General features: G+C 39.7%; 2 protein-coding genes across 2 annotated transcripts in view; both read right to left on the bottom strand.

Moving 5' to 3' along the window:
• The window catches only part of TRG (uncharacterized), a gene marked incomplete at its 5' end in the record, with an annotated part of 115,089 nt that overhangs the window by 40,440 nt on the left and 60,754 nt on the right, over positions 1–13,895 (bottom strand).
• LOC101091772 (T cell receptor gamma constant 2) overlaps positions 1–13,895 on the bottom strand; it is a 32,435-nt gene that overhangs the window by 5,709 nt on the left and 12,831 nt on the right. Inside the window, exons 4-5 of the mRNA XM_023250215.2 lie at positions 4,735–5,064; positions 2,825–2,950 (exon numbers count right to left, since the gene is read on the bottom strand). Of these exons, the coding sequence (XP_023105983.2) occupies positions 2,825–2,950; positions 4,735–5,064 (456 nt within the window). The remainder of the gene's footprint in view (positions 1–2,824; positions 2,951–4,734; positions 5,065–13,895) is intronic.

Raw genomic sequence — 13,895 nt, 5'->3', positions numbered from 1 at the left:
CCTGACCGCACATAACATTCCTTTCCAAATATCCCATGTTTGCAAATCTTTACTACTTTCTTTTTTACATTCAGAACTTGTCTTGATTTACCTTATTTATGTATTTATTTATTTATTTATCTATCTATCTATTTATTTATTTGTGTTTATTTATTTTTGAGAGAGAGAAAGAGCACAGCCCAGGAGGGACAGAGAGGTGTGGGGACAGAGGATTCCAAGCGGGCTCCGTGCTGACAGCAGAAAGCCCAATGTAGGGCTTGAACTCACCGACCCTGAGATCATGACCTGAGCCGATGTCTGATGCTGACCCAGCTGACCCACTCAGGCACCCTCTGAATTTACCCTCTTTAAATGAGCCTCCCTTTGGAGAAAATTCCTTTCTTTCTTTTTCTTTCTTTCTTTCTTTCTTTCTTTCTTTCTTTCTTTCTTTCCTTCCTTCCTTCCTTCCTTCCTTCCTTCCTTCTTTCTTTTCTTTCTTTCTTTTCTCAAAAAATAACTCCATGCATCAGACTTTTCCTTGCTAAAAATACACACCTTATGTTCTTTGCTTTCTGGGTTGTTTCCCTTATTATTTCCAGTAGTCTTCATTAAATTTATCAGAATTCTTAACTCTTGGAAACCTTCATTTTTAACAAAAGTTAATAAGGAAGCAGTTGTGAACTGTCAAACAGCATCCTTTGGATTGGCGAACTTGTGAATACATTTCATAATTTCTAGAAACATCTGCTTCCTTATAAAACAATCTTTCAGTAAAGCACAAAGTACATTTACAAGCAGGCCCAAAAGTATCTTCAGTTTCTCTGCATTAAGAAAACCAGAAAGAGATAAACCTATGTTCCTTAATTAATAATTTCCTATTTATGGGGCATCTGGGTGACTCAGTCAGTTGAGTGTCCAGCTCTTGACTTTGGCTCGGGTCATGATAGTTCCTGGGTTTGAGCTCTGTGCTGGCAGTGCAGAGCCTGCTTGGGATTCTCTCTCTCCCTCTCTCTCTCTCTCTCTCTCACTCTCTGTCTCTCTGCCCCTCCCCCGCTCACATGTTCTATTTCTCTCTCCAAATAAATGGAGAAACTTCAAAAAAAAGAAATAAAAAATAATCTCCTATTTCTTTTAAGTTTTTATTTATTTTTAAGAGAGAGACACAGAGACACAGTATGAGCAGGGGAGACAGAGGCAGAGAGAGAGGGAGACACAGAATCCGAAGCAGGCTTCAGGCTGTGTGCCATCAGCACAGAACCTGATGCGGGGCTCGAACTAATGAGGCATGAGATCATGACCTGAGCCAAAGTCAGAGGCTAAACCCACTGAGCCACCCAGATGCCCTAATAATTGACTATTTTATCACACTTGGAAATGATCTAGATATTTAATGAATTTAATGTAATTTAACAGGTGACCTCACTCAGCAACACTTTAAGGTTTTAGTTCCCCCAAAGCTTTGGGAAACTATTTACAACTTTATCTAAAAATTTTTATTTTATTTACATCTATTCAATTTACTTGTTCCTAAAAGTTGAGCTGAAATTACCCATAAAAATTTTATGAGACGTGGGAAGGGATGGGTTAAAAAGGCGATGGGAATAAGGAGTGCCCTCATCCTAATGAGCACAGGGTGACCTAGGAAGTGCTGAATCACTGGATTGTACTCCTGAAACTAGAGCCACACTGTGTGCCAACTAACTGAAATGAAAATAAAAATACTAAAAAACAAACAAACAAAAACTTATGAAACATCAAAGTCTGTCATTCTCCCAAGCTGTTTTTTTTAAACGTTTTGTAACTGAGATCCCATCTACTTATTTGAATTTTAGTAAACCCAGGCACATGAAAGTTCTAATTAATTTTAGTGCTGACAATTCTAAAAAGATGTCTGCTTTACTTAAACAACAACCAGACACAGGCCCGACACGTGAAGTTGAAACGCGCATGGGATAGTTTCTCCCTTTCCGAGAGGTCTAGAATGCTCAGTCCTCACAAGTGTTTGTCTAAAAACCAAAGAAATATAGAGCTCTTTGTAAACCAATTTTGACAATGTCTCCAGAGAGAAAAATATCTCACATTGACGACGTGTATTTGTGGACACACAGATCGCTGCAAAGACCCTGGGGTCACTGACATTCATGGAGACATTTACGGAGAAAGTGTTAAGGTTTGTATGTGTCCCTGGAATTAGGAAGGGCACTGAACCAGGGTTTAGGCACAGGAGCCCTTTAGCAGTTTGTATTTTAAAAAGACCTCTTTCCTTTAGTTTCCCTCAGTCCCAGCACTTGTGGGCTGTGTTTACATTTCAAGGACCTGATCAGATGGATCACTTTGAGGACAGAGAAAGAATGCAGTTTCCTGCAAGAAGGACTTTGCTTTCCTAAAGCCAACCATCTATAAGCCCTTTTCTAGGACTAGGAGAAGTGTGGGGTTGGGTGAAGGGACAGGGGAACTCTGGATTGACCCAAGAGCTGCGTTTCTAGTTCTGTTCGTGTTTGTCAGGACAGCTGCTCTCAGTGTCTCAGACTTGGATGTTACTGCGTTCAGGACACAAGACTCCGTGTGCACCAGCAACAATTCTCTTGGAAACTTGCTGACTTTTCTAGTGGGGGAAGTGCGGTCTGAAAGGTTGGGGGCTTGGCTCCAGGCACACCTTTCTGCCAGCTCAGCTGGGCTCTGGCCAAATAGGCCAGTTCCACAGGGTTCCAGATAAACATTCCGGCTCAACTGGGCTCTGGGCATAACCCTTGCAGCCCAAGCTGACCTGTCCTGGAAAGGAAGGCCCATTAGATCAGCAGCCCAAAGGCAAGGAGAGGGGAGCTTCGAACCAAGAGGAACTCACCCGCAGCCCTTGAAACCGGTGAGGAGGACAGTGAACTCAAAGGGCTCACAGTGACCACCCCTGTGTTTCGCCTTGTCTCCGAATGCCCCTGTGGGTCTACTTCGGATCCTCTTGCCTCCACCACACCTGTTATAGAACAAAAAGTCAACCAAGTAAATGTTAAAGATCCAGTAGCTGTATTCGTCAATCAATGTGTGAATCAGCATCTCATCTAGCACTTAGACGGGAGCTCCAAAGGAGGACAGGAAAGGAATATTTTAACAACAGACAGGGGGCGGAAAAAAGAAGATTATTAGCAAGGAGTCCACTGATTTAGGCAAGGTCACCTTCATGGGGAAGGAAGGGGTCAATTAGGAAAGTACCTGGTGCTGGCTAGGAAACTCCCTAGGTGACAGGTTAAAGGTTACTCTTCTGGGGCATTGAAATTGTACTTGGGTTAGGTATTAAGTCTTGATGGAGTGACTCAAGCTTTTAAGTTAAGTGTTGCCATTTTGGGACTACGGGTTTTGTTGTTTGTTTATTTGTTTAACACTCCCAGAGGACAAAGGACAAAGTCTTACCTCAGAAATATAGCAAAGCTCTTCACATGTCTTGCTATGTGTTTGTTCCCTGCTGCTTAAAAAATGCTTGTTAACCACAGAGCAAGTACAAACTGGTTCCTTCTTATGGGCCCTCTGGGGCCCTTTTATATTAATGTTCAGGACTTGACTTCTGAGTCTAGAGAGTTCCTGGCTCACAGCCGGGCCAGGGCACATTCAGCTCTGCCCCCATTGTCACATATGACCAGCCTCTGCACCAGTAGGGCTCCTTCAGGACACCATGTCTGAATCACCAGGGACCCTGGGTGATTAGGCAAAGTGTATTCGCCCTACTGTAGTGGTCTTCCTGGGGACAGTGGTCAGTCCCGCCTCCCTCCCAGGCCTGGCGCACGCTCAGACGGCAGGAAGTGTTTGCTGGGCAGCATTTCCCAGGGGTAGAAATACATCCATTGTGGACAATGGGAGAATGTTTGTACATGTAACCTCACCCCTCTCCAGTTACCAAATTTCACCTTACAGTCTTACATAAAATTCAAATCTGGAACACCCAAGACCATACTAAAAAATCAGCAGCCAAATCACCATTTTTACTTGAGCTGCAATCCAGCACCATCAAAGGAGCAGCATTTTGTCACCTGTGACTGTTTAAAGGTGATACTTTGAGTAGACCAGATTGAGGTGAGAGGGAGTTTGACTGTTGAGTAGAACATTCCCTAAAGATGTGAATTTTTTCTTATTTCCATATCAATGAGATCATCAAAAACGCACTCTCTTTTTGAGCACTTATTGTATGCAAGGTTGCTAGGTGTTTTCATATGTATTCTCTCATTTAATCCACACAGTGGTGCTAAAAAACGTCACTGTGACCTTCATATTTTGGATGATGAAATTGAGGCAGCAAAGGCTAAGTGAGGTTTTCTTTTTCTTTTTCTTTATATCTTCCAAAGCCCATCATATTTAATTCTGTGGGGAAATATTTGGACTTTAATGTACCATTAAAAGTAAAACATTTAGGGGCACCAGGGTGGCTCCGTCGGTTGAATGTCCAACTTCGGCTCAGGTCATGATCTCACGGTTCATGAGTTCAAGCCCCGCGTTGGGCTCTGTGCTGACAGCTCAGAGCCTGGAGCCTCTTCAGATTTCTGTGTCTCCCTCGCTCTCTGCCCCTCCCCGCCCCTCAGGCTCGGGCTCTCTCTCTCTCAAAAATAAATAAACATTAAGTTTGGTTTTCTCAAAAAAAAAAAAAAAAGTAAAACTTTTAGAAAAGATTTCTCTTTCCCTGTTTTCCATTAATTCTTGACAGGTAAACTGTGGTATTCCCTTTGAAACAAAGAATTCAGGAAGGTTATATTCATGTGTACATGCCCATACCTTTGTTTATTGAAGGAAACAGAATCTCTTGTTCAAACCTTCTTTTATTCTTCTCGTGTTTAACGATACATTTGTGTTCTTTGCCCATTGACTCTTCACTCACGGTCAGCCAGGTGTATTTCATGTATGTGTCCTTAGTCTTCATGGTGTTTCCCTGTTGGGACGTCAGAATTGTTTTGCCATCCTGTTCTTTCCAATCTATCTCGATAACATCAGGGAAAAAATCCTCAAGAAGAGAAAGATATGTTCCAGCCTTATGGAGGTTTACTTCAGCAATTGAAGGAAGAAAAATTGTGGGCTTGGGAGAAGTGTCTTCATCAGGATTTTTATCTGTGGCAGAAAATAGAATAGCAATGAAAACGTTATTAGAGAAATGGAAACATTGTGTGGTTGGAACCACCTAACACATAGTTAAAAGGAAGGAAAAGTTGCCATAGAGTTAGTGCTTACCATGACCTTTAAACCACAGTGGGTTCTGAGTTGCTTCTTTTGTTACTTTCCATGGGAAAAGGGGTTCAAGAGGTTATGTAAGTTGCCTAAAGTCACAGCTATTAAGGTCACCACATGGGTTAAAATGTGGAATTTTTTGAGACAATACATGGTCACTTGTTGGAAAAGGAATCTATTTCCACCCATACTTGACAATGTATCAAGTTGACCATTTAGCTTCAAATAAGAATCCCATGCCCACTTCTGATGCTGGAGTTCTTTTGCTTGATTTCTGATTTTATAGAACATCTCACTTTCACATCTAAACTATGCCAGGATTTTGAGTAGGACAACGTTTAAAGCGGCACCTCCAAAATATTTACAATGCCTTGAATTTAAATTTTTTTAAATGATTATTTATTTTTGAGACAGAGAGAGAGCACAAGCAGGGGAGGAGCAGAGAGAGAGGGAGACACAGAATCTGAAACAGGCTCCAAGCTATGAGCTGTCAGCACAGACAAATCGCAGGGCTCAAACCCACAAACTGTGAGATCATGACCTGAGCCGAAGTCAGGTGCTTAACCCACTGAGCCACCCAGGCACCCTTACAGTGCCTTGAATTTGGAAGCAAAGTGGCAATATTTCCAAAACTGCTACTTAAAATTTATTGATTATTTTCAGAAATGCTCTTATATGAACCTTATAGTGCAAGTAATGCACTAGTCAGAATTTTGTTTTGCTTTAGAAAATGTTCACTCAAAGCACATTTTATATTGGAAATTCATTTGATGTTGACACGTGACTAAGAAGACACCGTACTTTGATGCCTAGCATCTCCCCCAAATTTGGATCTGCCCTACAAGCCTGCTGAACTTGTGGTTGTACCCATAATTTTCTTTGATTTTAGCAGCTGAATAAAGTTGTATGTAACTGGCATAATGTTAACAGAGTATCTTGCACACATAATGTGAAAATATGTAATGAAACTGTAATGCCCGAAGTTCCGAAACCTCCCACAAAAGCCCACCAGAGTCGTAAGTCAAAGCCAAGCGGCAAGGGTCGTTTATTGCAGGTTCGAACCTGGTCCTCTGCGCACTCGTCGCCGGTGACGCAAGAGGCCACGATCAGGGTGGGTACAGCGTTTTTATAGACAGACAAATAGCACAGGGGAGGTTTCAAATTATGAGGGGCCTGATTAGTTGATTTTAAAGTAAGGACATTTGTTGTTCTCTGATTGGGCGTCCTTTGTCTGTCCTTTGTCGGGAAGGCTTTGTCCATTACTTGTGGCGAGAGGAAAAAGGGGGAAGGGGGTAGGGTAGGTGAAGAATGTGCTAAGCAAGCAGGTTTACAGAAGCGAGAAATGCCGGTTAGTTTATGTACAATCACTCATTCCATTACATATCAGACTACATTTAGGAAGGTTTACAACCCATTCTACTACACAGCGGGTTACATTCAGGAAAGGCCTCACAATGCTCGTAGCAAACAGCAAGCAAAACAGACTTCTCAGCAATTGTATTTCTTATCAAAGATCCATAATAAGCAGAAAAGAGAACCTAGCTTTAAACTAAGGCAGGGCTGTCATTTGGATTGTTCCTTTCAAAACATCATAGTTGTCAAGGGCATGTCACTTGAGGACTGGAATGTTCCTTGCTTATACATTGATTGTTAATTAATCATTGAAATTATAAAGACTAGAACCCTTCAGTTGGAAATCAACTGAAACACAAACGTTAACACATTTTCTCTTTGGGCTAGTTTGGAGTTAGAATAATAATTTTGTGGACAATTTCCGAAGAAAAGAAAAATTTTATTTCTTCCTTGAGAAGAAAAGGAAAAATATTCTTGAAAATTTCTGCGAGTGCTACAAACCTCCTGATTTTTATACAAAATCAGTAAGCAAACAATGAGTTTTTTATTCATGCTATACATAGAATTAGACCATAATGTGGTTGTTTTAAACTTGTACATCTTACTTGTGCTGCAAATATATATATTTTATTGATCATAATAGTAAGAAAGTCTACATTTCTCCAACCATATATGTTGTTTTTAATTTTAAAAGTTTGTTATGTAAGAGAAGACTAATTTTTCAAAGTACATGATATTTACATCATTTTTGCCTCTAGTCAATACATTAAAGAATCTAGTTTTCATCTTAGGAACTTGGTTTTTTATAGGATTACTTCTGATTCATCATTGTAAAGAACTTGAAAATCAAAGATGAACATGGAAAATTTCTGGATGGAAAAATACGATGCTTATCTCCTGTCCCTTTTCCTCAGCTAGATCCTAAAGTTTCATTCTTTTCCGGATAGAGGGAATCTTGAACTTCTGTAATTGTCTCAACTGAGCATTAAATAGTATACTTGATTATATAAGACTAGTGCCTATATGTTGGGTAATTATATTACATGTTTTTTCTTTCAATATTCTTTTTAAGCTTACTAACTGTTTTTTTTATGGCCACAATCATTTTATTGATGCATAAAATAGAAACGAGTTTACAAAATAAATAAGTTTGTCCAGTGCATTTGTGCACATTCAAAGTTAAAAAATTTTTGGGTGTAAATTGCCTGAGTTGTATCTATTTTATTGATATGAAGCAGTATGAATTCTATATAAATTAACCAAATACAACCACATTTTCAATTAAGTGTGGTATTTCAAACCTGCATATTCATATTGACTCCAAATTTCTCATTTTATTCAACTATATTCTTTTATTAAATAATTATTTAAAGCTATTTCATATGTAAATATGAATTTCAAATTTATGACATTTCTAAATGTATTTAAAAGCCCTACGTCTATCTATAACTATGTTTCTATGTACATTGTAACTATATTTTCAACCTTTGTTTTTCTACTATTATAAGCATGAAGCCCAAACCTTTTGAAGTTAGAGGTAATATAAATTAAGATAAATAAGTTTTAAAGTACGTAGAAGAACTACAACAATACAATCTTAATTTCATTTTTGTGGCCCAGTGAGGTACAAATGCAATAAACAGGTACAAATACCTCTAAATTCAAGTTATTTGTCTATCCGTGGACAGCAAGGGAACTTCCCATTGGAGCAGTTACAAGTACAGCTGACTCCTCTGGAAAATTTCTGCTCTGTCAGTAGGATCGGCTACAGACCACCCTCCATAGCGGATACAATTCTCCCATTAGGTGTGAAATGGGGCAACTTCTACCAGCACCTATTATATTTTGCGTGATGTACCATGTAATTTATCCCCAGTCTCATTTAATTCTCATATGACTCCTGCTGAATGCCTCCTATTATCCCACCTGATGGATGAGGAAACTGAGGGCAGAGAATAATCGCCAAATTCACATAAGCAGTACGTGGTAGAGATAGGGCTCCAGGTCAGCCTGGGGCAAATCCCAGGCTCTCTGACTACACCCTTTCACCATCAGGAAAGGAAATGTGTCAACTCACAAAGCACATCTGTCATGATCAACTTCATTCTTGGAACAAACCCTTTCACGACAGTTACACATGATGTACATGAACACTTTATATAAGTCCACATGGACACAAGGTCTGATCCTATTACAATATTTGCACAATGTTGTCTATGCTGACTTTTGCTGTGAGGATTGATATTAAAATCTCTCCTAAGATTTCCACCACCAAACATGCTATGGAAATGAGAAAGTATATTACTATCTTTATCATGATTATTAACAATTTCTTTAGATGAATTGTGTGCTCCAACATGACATTTTAATCGCATGGGACCACATCTTTCTTACTAATGGGAATACAGTACTCAAGGTAATGATTGGATCTAGGTAAATCAAGCATGGAGACTCATTCCTTCGTTTGCACCCCACTTTGCTCTACTATGTCTCAATTCACTCAGCCATCATCACTGGAATGTGCCTTTGACACACCAGTTAATAGGCAATCACTTGTCTTATCCACTGCATTTCCAGTGTTAAGAAAGTCAAAGGAACATTGGCTAAAGCCTAGTAACATGGGGTCAGTTCATGGAACTGCTTCACCTGTGTAGTCCAAAGCAAATTCCAAGCTTTCACCAGAAATTTCTACCTCAAACCACCTTCCTTCCAATCATGCCCCAAATTTGGCTTGAATCTCCTACAGTGGGCCTTCCAGACAAATGACTACATCAATGGTCGGTTACCCGCTCCTCCAAGCCTCCTATTGTCACATTAGATCCCTAGACTATCACCTGCCTGACCTTGTCTGCTGAAGGTCACCATCTGTGAATGACATTAAATGTCACGGTGCCCATAGTAATGATGCCACGGTAGCATGAAAGGCTTTGTTGAAAAACCACTCCTTCCATCTTATAAAATGGTTGTGGAAGGCAATGCCTGCTACTTCACTTCGTAGTCCCCCTAAAGGACGCATGCATTGAAAGTTTTTTCTAATTTTATGATTTCAGTGGCATATGAAGCTTTGGTGTACTTCATTTTATCAGATAATACAAAGTGTGTGTCCACCACAATTTCTCCCACCTTTGAACATAAAGTTTTCCCATTTCTTGCTAGATCATCCCAGGCCTTTTTCTTCTGCTTTCCTTCGTGTCTTGGTCTTCTATTTTTATTTCATGGCCTAACTGTACTTGTGTCTTTTATCTGAGGCCTTCTCAAATAGATGTTGGAAAGAGACAGTATAAATAAATGAGAAATCGTTTGTGCATTCAGCCTCAGGGCTTCAGAGCTTAAGAAGGTCTAACTCAGAGATCACATGAAAAACGAAAGAAGAAGTTTCCAAATCCCTCTCTGTGATACAAATGCAAAACGTGTGGAATTCAACCACCCTGAAATGCCAGAGAAGAAGGTGAAGCTTGCGTTCCCAACATCATCCCTCACGGAACAAGGGTTGTCTTATGTTTCAGTCCTGGGCCACTTATTAAAAGAGGCTCTTCTAATCCATTCAACTTTGATCCAACAATACTACTTGGACAAGATACAAACCTGAAATAAATTTGATGAGACTAGTTTTGGAAGTCGCACTGGTAAAAGACAATAAGCAGTTTAATGTGGATTTAGTAAATACTACTTGAGACTAAAGACTATACTTCATGCTTCTGTCTCAGATACATAGAAAGCCAGTATAAATGAAAAGAATGCTTTTATTTTGTAAGTGGGTAAATTGTCTCTTCCAATAAAATATCCAGGGACATCATTATCTGGGAATCCCAAAACAGACACTCAGACCTTGCAATGACTCAGAAATTTGCTCTAAAGTATACATTTTAGATGCGTGTGAATAGTTTGATTAAAATGTTCAATAAAATGTGAGAGCAGAAATAAGCAGTATTCTCAAGTGGTATTTATAATGATATAACTTTTAATCTGTAGTATAATCAAAATAAGACATTAAATATTATAAGTGAATATTTAACTCTATATGGATATTATTATAATTTTACATATTCAAGTTGTAAAACCTGTCCTTTTTATATCTCATTTTCCACTGAAAAGTGAGAGATTGCCTTATGTTGAGGCTAACAATATTTGAGATGATGCTTATTACATTCTAGTCATTTTTAGAATCATGCAACAATGAGTCTTAGAAATTAAAGGTATTCTGCCAATACTGACCAATTGTTCTAAAATGACCTGTAGACTAGATCATAACTGATACATTTCCTGTACTCCTGATTCACAAAGTCCTTCACTGGTGATTGTTTGAATTCTATACAATTGACTTTTTAAATTTTTTTTAAAATTTATTTATTTTTGAGAGACAGAGTGCAAGCAGGAGAGGGGCAGAGAGGGGGAGACACAAAATCTAAAGTAGGTTCCGGGCTCTGAGCCGTCAGCACAGAGCCCGACGCGGGGCTTGAATTCACAAACCGTGAGCTCATGACCTGAACCAACGTCTGCTGCTCAACTGACTGAGCCACACAGGCACACCAGTATTGACTTTTTTTTTTAATCACTGACCCTGTCCCAACTGATGTGGTAGCTATAATTTCATTTAGTCTTCAAAACAAACCACTCGAGATGTTTTTTTACATTGACAGAATGAATGGATGGAAATATAGCAAATGTTAACAGTAATAAATGTCACTATCCAATTTTTATTTCTTCTCTTTTCCATTTTTCTCCACAATGGCCACGTACTATTTTTTATCATTTTAAGAAAGCAACGGCCAGCTAATTAAAATTTATTTGCTAAAGGATGATTATTCAGAAACTAATAGATCCAGAATCAAAGTCCATATTTTCCTCTGCATCACACTCTCCCACAAAACTTTAAGGACCTCATGAATTATTATATCTCTGTCACCTTTATTTAATCAGACCGTTAGAATTTATATTGCAGTCAGATGGACAAAAAAGAGGACAAGAAGGTTGCTTTTCAATTTATGAATTCTTTTGTGTCTCTGATCACAACCACTAAGGAAACCAAAATATATCATTACTTTCATGATTTCATTGTTTTACCAGCATTGTGAAAATTCTTTAAAAGCTTGTAGGTGACCACACCTAGCAGTATAAAAACATCCCTGGGAGGCGTTTTCCCTCATCCGGGCAAAATTTCATGTCTAAGACTAATGAAGAAAGAACACATTTACTAGTCTGAATTTAGAAAAAAACCAACAGAGAAACCAGCTCATGACATTATGGATACGTTTGCAGAGTTAAATGTGTCCATACCTGATATGAATCACCTTCTGACAAAATGACAAGTTTAGCAATTTTTTGTTCATTCTTTTCCATTGGTTGCTTTTAGATCAAATGAATAAGTTACACAAATTTCTTTACAAACCTTTCAACACAGAAATTCCAGAGGGACTAACTAACATCTCCACCCCTCAGGGACCCCCAGTTGCTCTAGCAAGTTAGCTCCTTGTCAATGTCGCCCACGCAAGCTCAGGCGGCAACTACCCCCCAAGGACTGGGACACAGTCACTTACCTCTCCAAGGATCCTGCCGCCATTTGTGACCAAACTGGGGGTGAATCCAAGAATTCTGAGCCGGCACCAGCACCTAGCCTGCCGCCCCTGCATCCCCTGCCTCCCCTCCCTACGTTATATGGAAGAATGAAAGAATATTTACCTGTGACCCTGAGCAGTGTGCCAGCACCAAATACTTTGTAAGCCCAGCCATACCCAGCCCACTGTCTGAAAAGCTTTTACAGAAATCTCCCTTTGGGGGCACCTGGGTGGCTCAGTGGGTAAGTATCAGACTCTTGATACCAGTGAAGGTCATGATCTCAGAGTTCAGGAGCGGAGCCCCACTTCAAGCTCTGTGCTGACAGCTCAGAACCTGCTTGGGATTCTCTCTCTCCCTCTCTCGCCCTCTGCCCCTCCCCCCCCCATAAAGAAATTAACTTAAAAAGAAAAAGAAATCTCCCTTTGTACCTCTTTACAAATTTTGCCTGTATTTTTTCAATATTTATATAAGTATATAAAAATGGGCCCTGATAGCATTAAACAAGGATGATTCTCAAGCAAAATCACATTGTATATGAACTTAGTCAAGAATGGATGAACTGACCCCTCTCTGCCTGGACAGTTTGGTTCTGTCTTTCCCATCTTTGAATAATAATACAAATTATGAGCTTATGAGTTAAGCATTCAACTGAAGAGTCGATTTGAAAGTTAGGCTATAGAAAATTAAATATTCAGACTTAAAATAAAGCTTAATGCTCCTAATACCATAGAATGGCCTAGACCATGCTCTATGGAACAAACAAGTCTTTATTGGGTCCCAAATTTTGCCATAGTACCTAGCCATGTTAATTTAGGCAAATACCTGAACTTCTCTAAGCCTCAGTTTCCCCAACAGTGATATTAAAATAAGAGGGTCTCGGGGCGCCTGGGTGGCGCAGTCGGTTAAGCGTCCGACTTCAGCCAGGTCACGATCTCGCGGTCCGTGAGTTCGAGCCCCGCGTCAGGCTCTGGGCTGATGGCTCAGAGCCTGGAGCCTGTTTCCGATTCTGTGTCTCCCTCTCTCTCTGCCCCTCCCCCGTTCATGCTCTGTCTCTCTCTGTCCCAAAAATAAATAAACATTGAAAAAAAAAGTTAAAATAAGAGGGTCTCCTGGGCAGGGCTGTTGAGGACTCAGATAAGGCACTGTAACTAGTCAGCATGGTACATGGCTCTCAGTAAATAGTAGCTAATATCATCATTCTCTTTACTCAGATGGTTTGGGGCCCCCTTATCAAATGTTCCACTAAACAAAATGTATGGATTTTATAAGCAATAAGTATTACAGAAAGTAAGAAAGCAAAAGGCTCATGAACCTAAGACATTCTGTGTCTCTGGTGGCCACATGCTGAAAAACAGGGGCCCAAGAAGTCACAATCGAGAATATTTGTCCACTAGACTGCAAGCTTTTGAAGCGTTGGGACTGCGTCTTGTGCCCCCTTTATCTCTAGCGTCCAGCCTAGACACTGTCTTCAGTAAATGTTTGCTGAGACAATACATGAACAAACAAGAATATTGAACCATGAAGATAGATTCTTTTCTTGGACTGTAGAGCTGAAATAGTTTACCGAACTCACAAATTCCATTACACTGGGCCATCTCGGCACAGTATCGCATGATTACAATTGCACAAATTTTGACTAATCTCAGCCTACCCTCTAAGAAGCTAAAGTAATAAGACTACGTTGATTTATTGAAGTTCTATAGTCATTTACTGCATTTACTGCAAAGAGCTAAATTTTTGCACTGCTGTTGAAGAGGAGATCAAAAGCAATCATGTGGGTTTTGCAGGTTAATAGAGGAGCACTG

The sequence above is a fragment of the Felis catus genome, chromosome A2, assembly GCF_018350175.1.
Source record: "Felis catus isolate Fca126 chromosome A2, F.catus_Fca126_mat1.0, whole genome shotgun sequence".
NCBI lineage: Eukaryota > Metazoa > Chordata > Mammalia > Carnivora > Felidae > Felis > Felis catus.
Note: the sequence above shows the minus strand (reverse complement) of the source record. Positions and strands in the feature narration are given on the sequence as shown.